Raw genomic sequence first — 14368 nt, 5'->3', positions numbered from 1 at the left:
GATTAAAACGAGGGCCAGCAATTTAATGTTTGCCTAATGATGCATCAATATGTTTGTTTCAGCTCTTCCTCTGAACAGGTTTGTTTTCTTAAATTGCAGTCTGTTTCCCCATGTCAGTTTTGGTTTTTGTTTTTAAAGTGTGTCAAAATATTCTCCTGGCTTAATGCAGTGTATCCTGGGAAATATTTTGCACAGTGAATCGCCACATCAAAGAGACATTTGCTTATGTGGCATTGTTGCCATAGATCTGTATCTACCATGTATTTTCTAGTTTGCAGTGTTCAGCACATTAATGTTCAATCAAAGCTGACGTCAGCACACAGATAGTTGTGATGTATGGCACACTGACATAAACACAAATCATGTTGCCCCATCTGGGCTTGAAAATTTAACAGAGCTCCAGATCTTCCTCCAGCCCCATACAAATCTACCTCCTGCTTCTGGCATAAACTTGGCAGCTCTGGAGGTGTGCCAGGACATGGTTAGGAGGGAAGCCAGGAATAGGGAGATTCAGGGAAAGAGTCTGTTGGCAGCCAGAAGAGGTATTGTTTTATATTTCACTAAAACATAAGAAAAAGAACCCAGCCCAGTCCTGGAAAGTCTTCAGTCTTGCTAGATGTACTGCAGTTTTTCCTAAATTAGTTAGTTCAGCCAAAATATAATTATTCTAACAACATGGCAATGACCCTGTTGTGCAGGCTGGGCTGGGCATCCATTCTGTATCTACTTTGTGCTCTCTGTTTTAGACACACATTTTCTTTTAAATGAAAATTCGTGATTTTGGGGCTCAACCAAAGTGTACTTTCAAAACAGCATCTCAAGAAAATCCATGCAGCTAGTTGGATATTTAAATGGGAACTATATATATGTTTAACCAGCTTTTGGGAAGGAAAATTATAGAAAAAAATTACTTTGTTTTACTATTGTATTTGCAGAATCTGCAGAGCTTTGACTAATTATTTGTGCATGTTTAAAAATACTAAGTTACAAATAAAGCTGTCCAAAATGTATCATCTTCTGTGTCTAATTATAAAGCACAGCATTCCACAAACAGAAAATCCATGTGCAGCCCGTATGCACAAACTTACATGCTAAGATTAACACTGTGTGTTTCTACTGAAATGAGTTCTTAACACACCCCAATTTTATCATTATTACTATTAAACAAATCAATCTTAGTTCATCTGGATTCTGTATTAGGAAAAAAATCAAGTCTTTTCTACTCTGCTCTGAATTCTAACTCTCTGACTTTCTGTCAAAATTTTTCTACTACCCAGAGTTATGCTCTCCCATTTTTATTTTGTCAGTTTCTTAAGAAATTAAAAATTTCACCAAGTGTATGTAATAAAAATACTTAAGTTCTCAGTTATTGTGCTGCATTAAGTAAAGTCAAGGAATGGAAATTTTCTCAGAATGGCTTCAACTTTTATACACAGTACATATAGACAGTAGTAAATTTAAAAGGAAAATAAGAGACTCATGTTAAAAATGTACACTGAGATCCAACTGGCACTTGTGAAGTTACATAAAGATTACATAGCTCTTGAATAACCTGGGCTTCATATATTTGCATTTGTATTCTGATCAATACATTCACGTGATTTTAATACTGATCTATATACTGAATTGAAAATAAGGTGTTGTAAGACCATGCCTCTTTTCAAAGCAATCCTGACAGTTCATTTGAAAGAAAATCTCAACAAAAACTGCAAGCAAGCAAATTCATGTAAAGTAATGTGAACCTTACCAACTTAAAGCAACTTCTGCTGTGTGAATTTTCAGAAGTTCAAATATTGCTTGTGCCTTTTTTTTGTTTCTGTTACATTCTGTCATAAAGCTGAAGCAAGCATAGTACTAGAATGCAGTATTGAAACACTGGCTGGATATTTAACAGATGAAATAGTTCTTAGTATTTTCTTAGAAATTATCACACAATGATGTGGTAATGACTTCACAATATAGAAACATTACCCCTTGTCATTACTGCTTAATCTCCAAAGGATTTTAAATTTAAAAGATAAATTATTAATATTAAGAAACATAGCTGAAATATTTATCACCATTTGTTAACAGCTACTGCTCAGAAAAGAATTTCCTGTATGTTTTATTTTAGTAACAAAAATTAGGTATTAGGCCCTTGTATTAATTACATAGAGCGGTGAATTTTATAAATAACCATTCTGCCCCAAAGTGTTATATCAGTAATTAACAAAGACTGCAAAGTACAATATTCTACACTTATTCTGACTCAGTGCTTGCACACACCTAATTTACTAATTGAATTTTGGTTCTAAACTGAATGTTTATTCAGACCACTGAAATATGAGACAAGCTACAGCACAGCAACAAATGCAGAAATCTGTGTCAATATCACAAGAAAACAATACAAGTGTAATGTTTTTGCTGGAAGACACATATCCTAGAAATATACTTCAAGAGTTTTCTACAAACTACAATGCCTTCAGTGATGAGAAATCTACACTTAGGAATCCTAATAGTCTACATAAACTCAAGAGTTCCCAACTGGGAAACCAGGTAGTACTAGTATTTTAGCTTCTTAACAACTTAAAACATGGTTTCACTACCTTACACCTAAAACACTGTCACTGCTATGGGAACCATAGTTATAGGAACATAAATACATGTTACTATCAAATATACCAGATGAGGGTGGATGGCACAGCATCCAATTAAAAAAAAAATCTGGGTAAATTTTCAGGAAAAATAATCAGCCAGGAAAGAAAAACTAAATATCACACACTAAAAAAAAAGACCTTTGGCTCTTCACTGAAGATGGATGACTTGGACATGTCTATTACTTGAGCTATAAAAGAACCTAATGCCAGCAAACCTCTGCACCCAATAAAATAAAAAGTTTTGCCATTGGAGGGAAGACCTAAAGGCCAAGAGTGAACTGAGTGATGCCTCAGTACGATCACAACAAGCAAGTCAATAACAGTGGCTGCCGAGGCTTGAAAAAATGAAAGTGAGAACAAAGACTCTGTGGTTTAAATCAAACTTTCCATCTGTTGATCTCCAAGTGCTTTACAAAAGACAGGGAAATGCTGCATTCCACATTTACAAGTCATGGAACAAGCACAAAGATGGGATGTGAGGTGTCCAGAGTCAGTCAGCAGTGAGCTGGGGACCAATCGCAGCCTTTCATGGAAGCCCTGGCTACATCCTCTGAGGCTTTCTTTGGGAGGTTGCATCCATGGCTTTGGGGCACCAGGAAAATATTTGGTGGTATTATTGAAGATAATGTGGGAGGCAAAGCCCAAAAACCCTGGTGCTGAAAATCCTGTTACTATCTGGCTGAAAGAGGTGACAGATGTACAGGGTATTAAAGGGTGACACTTTCTGAGCTGAATCCCTGTTCAGTGCTTTTCTCTTCTGACTCTTTCCTTAGCATTCAGTAGCTGGGAGCACAGGCTGAGTGTGACTGTGAATGGTTCTGGGGTACAGGGCTCTTCATGAGTTCTGTTACTCTGGGTAGATGAAAATAAGCCTGATCAAGTCCTTTTCCAGTGAGTCTGGGAAGAAATTAGTACAAGATTTGGGCTGAGATAAGCATCTCCCCTGAAACCTATATGATTCTTATTAATGAGACTGTCTCACTGTTATAAAACCATATATATGTAAAACTGTATGTTATTCTTTGTCTTTAACTATTAAAAAAATGGAATGACCATTTGAACAGGTTTGTTTTTTACAAAATTAAGCACAAAATATTCAGTGCTACAGGTTGGTCATAGCAGAGTATAAAATACAGATGCAAAAGTAGAGTAAAAGAAGGAGAGTCATGTTATAGAAGAGTCATAACTGCTTGATCTCATGTATTTGAGATCAACTGGCTTAACTAAAATCCTATTACTCCACTGGGAATTATTAATTGTAAGAAAAAGGCTTAGGAGCTCCTTTTGTTGCCATTTTGCCTGAAAAAATGTCATTGCAGTTTGCTTAGCAATTCAGAAAGACAAGCTAGTGCTGCAACTTTAGCCTTTAAACAGTGAATCACATTTTATTCACAAGTGACCAAAAAGATCTTCCACTATTCTTTCAATTAATAGTACACAAACACCAAAATGAACATCTAACTGATGTTGGCAATCAAGTGGCAAGGTTCGGAAATAGAAAATCATTTAAAAAACTAATCCCTTATTCAGTAGAAAATTATAGGCTGTCATCAGAAGCAGGCTGGCAAAGCTGGGTCCAGATGGGAAACTGGCTGGGCAATAAGGAGAGGTAGGGTGGAAATGATGGGTAGGCTGGAAACGATGGGAACCTAAGGAAAGACATGACTGCTCCCTCTGCTGGCAAGGTTCTCACCTGCTTTAATTTTTAACTAATGAGTAGGCATTTCTTTAATTATTTAGAATCTAGCCAATAAATAATGCAGAATGTTCCTTCCTCAGTCTGTTGCTGTGTGTTTGCACATTTTTGAACTTATGGTGCCCTATTTCACTAGAATAATTTGCCACAGAATTAAGGCTCAGATGATAGCTAATGATAGAGTTACTGGCTTTATATTTAAATTGTTCAGAAAATGAAAGGCAAGATGAAGCCAGTTAACCTTCAAAATTTTCTACTTTCCAAGGCATACACATTTCATATTTAATTTACATATTTCATAATATTATGATAAATTGCTCATCATATCATGCTATAACAAGAATACGTTTACGTAGCAGAAAGATACTATAAAATGAAACATTTTCCAACACAAACATACTGAACTACACATCATACCAAAAAAGTGCCATTCTTCTGTGAGAAAAATTCATGACCAGAGGATTCAGCAATAATGTTTGTATTAAAACTTAATTAAAAGATGAAGATAAGTCATTCATTACTCGATTTGTGATATAAATTAATAGCTGCACTAAGAACATTTAGAAAAAATCTGTTCTAGGATTTTGGCCTACAACCAGAAGCTCCCAGAACAGGAGGGATCAGCTTTTTTTGCCCACTGTTCTCATCTGAATGCTGGCTGAAAAGCTACTCCAGCTCCCAGCTTTCCAGAAGGCTCCATCCCAGGAATCCTCGCCTGCCATTTGGTTTGCTGATTTTAATCTCCCAGGACTTTCTTACAGTGGCTCCACTATGCTGAACTGGCACTTGCTCCTAGAAGTGAGTTATTATTAAACTTGTAGGTCAATTGTGGCACTAACAACTCTTTGGAAGCTTTCAGCCACGGTGTACAATTTGCTGGTCTAATTAAATATTAATTCTAAGTGTTACATTCTGTGGCTAAGAGCTTTTATTTTCCATCATCAGTCTGGAAGAGAAAGAGGTTACAAGGCTAATTTAATCTTTTTTTTTTCCCCCCCCCCTAGCATTAAAGCTTAACTACAGAGGCACAAAAACATCATTAAAGATGCAGTATTCCTTTTTATTATGATTACATTGTAATTAATAGAGAAGGTCTAAACAAGAAGACCTAGAATTAGATTCTGAAATTTCAAGGTTTTTAAACAGCACCAGAAGTTGATATAAAAATGTTTCTCAGCATGTACTGTATAGAAATTCAATATTCATTAAAAAAAAAAAAGAACTTTTAAGATAGGAAAGACATATGCAATAATTTAAATATAGAATAGTATTACACAAAATTCTTATTCTTTGTCCTGAACAGACAACAGATAAAAGCCATTTTAAGGCTACATGCACAGATTTTTCAAGAACTATATTTCTACTTATGTGGAAAAACCATTGCTTCAGAGAAAGAGCATTATCTTCCATTTTTTCATAGAATTTCTTAAAGCAGATAACAACTCTGTCCTGCATTATTTAAAGTCACTCTTCTAATCCTTACTTATCAGTGTCCAAATGGGCTCAATACATGAGCCTCTTCCCTTCTGCTTCTATAACAGTTGTGTCCATGTCTGGACACTGGGCATTATATTAACTACTTAGTCCACTAGCCAAAAGATTCCATATGCTTGAACAGATGACTATCTCCATACTGTGATGGGATATTTAACTGTTTAGGTCTAATATTGCAGTGGAAGGATTTAGTTCTAAATCTTGCCTAATTTTTTAAAGATGTCATAGTCAGATTTTCAGTTTATGCATATAAAATGCAAAATAAAATGGAAATAAAATGAAAAAAAAAATGCAATGTTGCATATACATACAAACTTTTAAAGTTTAACATTTTCATTTTGGAAAAGTGATTTTAATTTTTTTTTCTTTATTAAAAGACAGAGTGTTGACAAGATGGTGATAAAGATGTACATATAGTTTACTTCCAAAAGGTAAAATTTATTAAAATGAGAGGGCTGCTTTAGGCATGCAATTTTAGCATTCAGTGTGACTATCCATCATAATATAGTTAAGTTAGTTAAAAGACAATTAACATGTGGGTAAAAAAAAATTGTATTTGTCTTTGCAATGAGTAGTGGTTACCACATCAGAGATGGCAGAACTATGCTGGCAACCATAAACTTATTTTATGAAAGAACAAAATATTTCTATTTGTCATGCAACTTGATTAACAAATACTATCCACAATAACAGAAACTGAAAACAAGATTACATACTGCCAAGCTTACTTACAATTTACATTTTGAAATGCATACTTCTCTGAGCTTCCTACTTGATCATAATTTTAAATATGCTTTTAAGAATGTCTAGACCAGATAATATTATTTGAAAACTATGTGGATTACCCAAAAATACCTGTCATAAGCTCATAACACACAAAACTTTTCCGTATGGTTGTTAAACTGTATTTCTCACATATAATAAAAAAGCCCATGCAACATTAAAAGGCAAGTAAAAAAAACCCACAACAGAAAAATATGAAGGCCATTTCATCCTCTAAGCTTCCATTTTGCACAGAATTTTGAAAGCTTGCTTAATTATGACATAGAAACTACCTGACATTTGATCTCAATATAAATTTGTGTTCAGTGGCTACCTCATCAAATACATTTAAAGGTTATTCAGCATTTTACACTTGTGAACTCAGAAGTTAAGATTTCTAAGGCAGGCAGTCACTCTGAGCCCTTTTCATAGGAATAAAGATTTCAAACTGTGAGAAATTCACAAGCTACAGAAGTTCACATTTTATAATCCAATATTAGCAATAGCTTCTAAAACACTCCATTGCTTGACTCTGAGTTTAGCTGCTAAATTACTCAGTGTGAACACTGGATGGATGTGAAAAGGTTTGTTGCTGAATTTTTCTACACCGAAACCTACAGTAACTCATGCACTTTGGTGAATTCAAAGCATCAAAACATTAATATTGTAGGAAATTAATTTTTTAACATACTGGATAAAATAATGAAAATACCTTGCTAAACAGAACTTCAGACTCTGAGGGCAGGTTCTGTAACAAGACTTATTCATACTGACTTTTTATTAGTCAAATACTTTCCCTTGGTGCATGCTGACTAATATGGTTGTTAGTCCTTACCAGTAACACAGCTTCAAATTCAAAATAAAGGATGGCTTTAACAGAAGGGTTATGCTTTCTCCCAGTGAAAATAATACTCTCCTCAAAATAATACTACGTAAGTGATACAAAATTAAGAAAAACAGGAAAAGAACATTATTTAGTACTTGGGGAAAATCTGAGTTTGGATATATTAAAGATTTCTAGCAATTAAAGAAAAAAAAGAAAATACAATAGGAATTTTTTTTACGTTCTAATTTACAGTTTCTGCAAGTATATATATACATACATATATATATATATAAAAGACATTCAAGTCCTTTAAGTCACACTCTTTAGAAAAAGTCACACTCTTTAGAAAAGAAAGTTTTTTTTTAAAAGTAGCTACTAAAGTTAACAGATTATCAACATACTGAAAGGAAGCCCTTACTTGTTTTTATAATATTCCTTAAATTTTGAAAGTGTAACAACAAATGAAATCCCTTTGCACTCTGCCCCCCTTGATCAATGCTAGATTACAAAAATGGAAGTAATTTTCCCTTTTCAAACCCACCATCTGATTTCATAGACACAATGTATTTCCAAGAAGCAGTAGAAAGACTTGAAAAATAACCTTCCATCAGCCACTTTAATCATACTTGTAAGTATCTCAATATTTATTACCTGACAGACAGTGTAAGATAAGAGTATGTTCAATCAGTAGAAAATATCAATCAAGTAAAACTTGTCACACATCATCAGAATAAAATTCATCATTGGGTAAGTTTTTAATGTCATTTTCCTGAAATCCTTCCAGAATAATATACTCCTACTTCTGTGGTTGAGAAAAGAAAATTCTTTCTATTTCATGCACTGTTTATAGTAGAAAGTTCATCAATAAATCACAAGTAATCTGTGCTTTTGTTTGGACTACAATTTCTTTTAACTATTCTGGAAAAAAAATCTGTACACAGTCAGATTTTTTGTACATTTGTATCTTTTTCTAAAGTATAGCCTTACAAAAGACCCTGGAGACATTCAGTGCCCCATCAAACTGGGTGAGTGAGCATCATATTTATATAAATGGAATTGAAAGTTATTAAGTCCAAGACAATTAATAGCTGGAATAATGAAAGCCACATTGGGAGATGTGTGCTATGGATTGAAAAGCATCAAGACTAAAATCACTGCTTAATGTTCAGTAGTCATCAAGCAAAGCAGACTTTAAAATGTAAGAAAAGTGAAGGAACAATAATAGCATTATTATATGACATCACTGTAACAAAGTAAAATATGATTAGAACAAAAGTGACTGTTTAAAAACAGATTAAGGAATCAGCAGTGGAAAAAAAATCAGAATACAGAAAAGATAAAATTGGGACCCTCATCTAATTGTCTCATCAGCCAAGAACAAAGAATTTATGAAAAATAAAGGCAAAATTAAACTTTCTGAAAAAGACAGACACCAGGTGGATTTAATTCATGGAACTCCCTGTCACGGTACAACATGCCAAGTATTTGGCAAAATATAGAAAAATACCAAACTCAAATTATATATACATATGCATTACACACACACACACATATGTATATATATGCATTGTATATATTTTACACATAAAAAAATCCTAGTATGGGTTGGAAGGACATTGTCTCTGTCAAAAATCAATACAAGTAATCATGAGATTTATTTCTTCTTCACCAAAGTAACTAATACTGGGGGCTGACAAAGACAAGATATGGTTGTGAATCACTACTAAAAATCTATTTTTTGTAGACAAAGTAGGCAAAAATGGAATGTTTTTTCTGTATATGTTATGCAGACAAAAACCTGATTAAAATGTGATTTTGAACTTGTATTTACCTCCATGGAAATTACTCATGAAGAATTTACTTGCAGACCATATAATTAACACAGTCAGGAGGCAAAAGATAACACAGAAAATACAGAACCAGTAGTTCAGGGAATACATGTGGAATTTACTACATCTTCACAAACCAGGGTGCATTTTCTATGCCTTCAGTGTGGTGACTTTAGGATTCAACAGAGAAAGCATATGCTGGAACTTCCTCTGCTCAGGTTAAATATACAGACAGAAACACACGTGGAAAAAAAAAAAATCCCTCTCTTTTTCTCTTGGAAAGAAATTTTCTTTATTTTTTTAATCCAGCAAGAATCCTCAGCAACAGAATGGTGAGTAGCTGGGTTGTGAGAATGTGAGCAGCTGCTGTTATTATAACTAAAGGTCTGTCTATGGCTTGAGCCTGAGAGACCACATGTTCGGCTGTCCTCTCATCTTGCCATCCTCACCAATTAACTATTAACATGAAGGCTGTACACATGCTCTCAGGGGCTCTTTAACAGGCTTCTTGGAGAGTGGAACAACTACACAGCAGGGCTCTGGGAACTGAGTAATGTGGGGTATAAGGAACCCTCAGCAGCTTTGCTCCTCCTAATGACAGCTTTCTCCACAGTTTAGTGCTTAAAGAAGGATACACGAAGTTCAACAATTTCAAAAAATATTTAGTGCTCTAATTTGTTTAAGGCTACAAAGGAAAGATTTGGAAAGAGTGTTCCTTTCAGAATATTCAAGCATTTACTGTAAAACAATTCTTCTAAAATGAAAAAATCGGTTATTAAATAAATCAGATATAATTTAAAGCCTAACTCCATGGGAATTGATTTATGTGGGATTTATGAACACAAACCCAAAATCAACTTCCTAGCTAAGTCTGAAACAAACAAAAAACTTTGTCCTTCAAATTGTTTCTTAAAGATGATTAATAAAAAAAAAAGAGTACAAAGAAACTGACTGTACGTCCCAATTATGGACAGGTAATTCCAACATGTAAAAAGAAGAATGTTAGTTTTACATTCATAAATTCTATTAATTACATTAAATTTAAATGTCAATCTTTCAGAAGGCAAAACGCCTTCTAATATTTAAAAATAGTAAGTAAGCAGGCCAAGGTTTGCACTATGAGGGGAATATTTATACATTTGATTGCAATGGTAGAACTAGAAAACCAAGTTTCTTTCCTTATTTTTGAAGCAGTAAATGCATCAGGTAAACATTTCAAGGTATTCAAACACCCTTACAAAATGAAAGACATAAGTGAAAGCCATGTACTTACCTAAGATAGGATTTACTCTAATGATAAGCTCATCTACTATGACTACAATTTGCCTAATATGAGGGTTTATCCACTACTTTTTTACTCTTTGATTTGTCAAATCAAATTAATATCTAAAATGAAAGGTTCTCTGTTATGAGTAATAATTTTGGTTTTATAAGTTACATTCCCATGTGCAGAAAAAAAATGTCTAAATTTTTCTTTCTTACTAAAAAAGTTTATTATTTCCAGAAGATACATTTAAATCTCCATATATGCTCTCAGGAAAAGTGCTGTTAACAGCCTCTGATTCTGCAGCTGGGAAAATTACTTTGATACCATAAGTAGTTTGCTCCTGGTATCAGTACAAGCAGATATTAGAACTGCAGAGGAAATCTGCACTTTTCCATTCCTGGCTTTAAAAACAAGATCACACATTGTCATAATGAGCATGACAGATGAAGATAGTGGACTGAAATGTCTTGTACTAAAACGCTAAACAGAATTTGAAGGAAGGGGAAGAGTACTTTTCTTTGCTTTTTTCCAGTTTCTAAAATTTTGATAGTTTGTTAAGAAAAAGCACAGAAACAATCCACTGAAGTTATGTTTTAACTTTGCCCTTTTTTCATAATGTCCAAAAATGCATTTATTTTCTTACCTCAAACTTTTAATTTTTTTGCTAACTGGTGTGTCAACTATGCAATAGGGCAGAGACAGCTCTCCTACCTGGATGAGGTGAGCAGGCACGGTGATGATGCAGGCTGACAGAGATTTTCTGAGGAGGCCACGGAGGATGTACAGAAATTTTGTAAGGCTGTGCTTATCTTCAGGAGTATCACTGCTACAGATGTCATCACCCCACAACACGGAACCCAGATTCTGAATTCCAATCCGTAAAATATTTTTCTTTTTCTATTGAAAAAAAAGCGCCACGTGTTATTGTTTAAACACTAAGAGGAAAATGTCATGTAATATATTTTTAAAATACTATTTATAGAATTCATATCTTTAATAATCATACAGCTTAAGAAGCCATAGTTTAATCTTACATGATCTTATAAAAATTATAAATTAAATGGCATGCTGTCACTGACTGCATATCAAGCCACGTCAAGGAAGTACAAGTGTAAGACACAGCATGGAAATACTAAAAACTACTCCTGAGCATTTTGTAGCTAGATAAATGTAAGTATATTCTGAGGCAAAATCCAACAATGCTATGATTTTCATGTCCTTTCTCCCCTCCATAACTGCCTTAAAAAAACATGCAAAAGACTCTTTTCTCCCAGGTCTAAATTGGTGAGTTGGAAGGGCCTGAGAGTATTCAACACTTTTCCCTCTATTTTCAACTTACAGCTGTGTTACTTTCAGAACTTGACTGTTTCACATTTTCTGCTATTTCTAAGTGAACAAGGCTGTTTGCCTACCTCATTAACACATGGCCCTTTCACTATTTTAGAAGCCTCTGTAAATAACATCTGCACTCCTGGCAATTCCTTCCAACCCATGAAAGAAGGGTTACCCACAGCCAGGGAGAAAGAGTCTGATGGAGATATCAGCAGATTGTCACTTGAGGACTAAACCTTTCTGAAAGTCCTTGACATGAGTGTTTCTGGATCTGCTTTGTTAGCTACTGGGTACTAGAATCTAAGCTGTTTTGACATGTAAAATCCTAAACAGCTTTGTGTGTTACCTACCTGCAGTCTGTTTGTTGCCCTGCAGTCTACAGGCAGAAAAGCATCCAACAGAAGCAGAGGTTAAGATAAAGCCTCTTTTCTGAAGGAGCAGATTATGAAGCCAGAGTTGTAATTTGTTTATGCAAAGTAAAATGTCACCTCTCACGATGACAAATTTCAGTTCTGCTTATTTGGTGTGACCTTTCCTGGTGATCTTTGAGAAGGATTTTAGGTACATTTGCTATCAACAGTTGCACGAGAGAGACAATAAGCACCCTTGTTGAAAGACTTCCTGAACAAGGTGATTAAAAAGTTCATGGGTTCACACTTTTTCAGCCTTTCAATATCTATGTGTGTGTACATATATATATATAATACGAGGTTAGATAAAGAAAAACTTCCAGGTACTTTTCATAGATAATTACCTATCAATTAAGTGTCAGTATAAATAATTTATTGGATTTCCATCAACTCCAAAGGACTCACATATTACTCATCATATTACTGAATATGATGAAGAATAACAGATAGGGCACTGCTCAAATTAGAAAAGGGCTTTCAGTCTGTGTTATGCTTAACATGTTTGTGATTACCCATCTGATAATTTGTGAAGAGAACAGAGATTTTTAGAAGTTCTTAGAAGATCTTTAAGCTGTTTTGACTTACAAGTTTAAATAGCATTCTTATTTCTTTACTTTGTTTCAGTGCTCTCTACATAAAGATACACACCATTTAATTCATTTAAAAATTCATTCCACTCTAGTTAAAACAACACTGAAAATGCTGAAGGTTTATTATTAAATGTTCAATCTCAAGAGCCGTGAACACATTATTGCTGAAGTAATAGTCTGAAAAAAATACTGTAGGGGAAAATGTGTTTTGCTTAATTACATTATATTTGGCACTCTCTTTATTAGCTAATTGCACAGAATATGACTAATGTTGGCTCACAGTTCTTTCTCACATGGTATACATATCTGTAACAGGTAGAAACCCCAAAGGTACATTAAAACATGAACCTCTCTCTATTTACATTGCTTGTTTACTTCATCAATGCTTAGAAACAGTTTGCTACTTGTTACTTTGACCCAGACCTTCTCGTAACACACTTGAAAATTCAGAAAACCACATTAGTTACAGGATTACAGAAGAGCACAGGGGTCTTCAGTACCTGGGGATCAGAGCCATCAAACCCTTCCTGGTAAATGATCCTCTGAATGGACTGAAGTAGCCTTGTGTAAGCACTGTTCATATTCCTGTTGGTAAGAAGAAATAGTTTTGTAACACATACTAATGCCTTCCTGTGTTGTCTAACAGCTGTATTAAAAAATAAATATAAACAGATGTAGTATTCAGTCCAAAGTGTCATATAGAAAGTGTCATAGAAGAAAAACCCCAGACTTCTTTGAATCAAGTTGACATTATAAGCAGTTGTGATTGCTTCATCTAACTAGTTCAGGGCTCAGACATTTAGTGAAAGCTAAAATCTCTAAGGATTAAGATAACTTAATTATGTCAGGCTCACTTACATCTAGAAGATTAATGATTTAATGTATCAACTTAAAGTTGAAACCATTACAGCATAGTACTAATCTTCTATAACTGACAAAGATCTACCCAATTGTTGTTCCAAGTCTGCCCAATTAGCTGCAGTTCCCTTTTGTATTCATACACCGCAGGCATTATTGCTGCTTTATTTGCATGACAGCAGAATTGGGAGGAAGATTTTATTTTATGTATCATTTAGAAAATACAACATAAAATTAAAAAATAAAAGCAAAACAGTGGCTCAAAGTGGATTTGACTTAGCTGGCTTGGTGTCTGCACCTGATGTGGGTTCCTCACAGCAGAGATGACCCTTTTCAATAATAAAAGGGAAGGTTTCCAAATTAAACTCTGTTTATTTGCTTTCAGATTGGGTGCCCTAGAAGGCTACTGGTTAAACTGATGTTCCTTACTAATTTACTACTCTGTGAAATTCACAGGTCAAAATAACTGGCAATATATAATCTCTGACACTTCACATGTAAAGTCTGTCTTTCAAAAAAAAATTTCAAACAGAAAAGAAACTTTTGCTCATGATGTCAATAACTTTTCTAGAGTTTAATTGCAAAAAGAATGGCTGTTAAATGTTATAATGTCTTGCTGGTGTCAGTTTACAGGGGAAGAGGGCTTTAGCATCAGCACCAGCCTCAAT

General features: G+C 34.3%; 1 protein-coding gene across 4 annotated transcripts in view; it reads right to left on the bottom strand.

Moving 5' to 3' along the window:
• Window positions 1-14368, bottom strand: part of ELP4 (elongator acetyltransferase complex subunit 4) — a 116099-nt gene that overhangs the window by 70167 nt on the left and 31564 nt on the right. For all 4 annotated transcript variants that reach the window (XM_071761853.1, XM_071761854.1, XM_071761855.1 and 1 more), the window contains exons 6-7: window positions 13343-13427; window positions 11222-11407 (exon numbers count right to left, since the gene is read on the bottom strand). In XM_071761853.1, the coding sequence (XP_071617954.1) occupies window positions 11222-11407; window positions 13343-13427 (271 nt within the window). The remainder of the gene's footprint in view (window positions 1-11221; window positions 11408-13342; window positions 13428-14368) is intronic.

Source organism: Heliangelus exortis, chromosome 18, assembly GCF_036169615.1.
Source record: "Heliangelus exortis chromosome 18, bHelExo1.hap1, whole genome shotgun sequence".
Lineage (NCBI taxonomy): Eukaryota > Metazoa > Chordata > Aves > Apodiformes > Trochilidae > Heliangelus > Heliangelus exortis.
The sequence above is the reverse complement of the archived record's forward strand: the minus strand, read 5'-3'. Positions and strand labels throughout refer to the sequence as shown.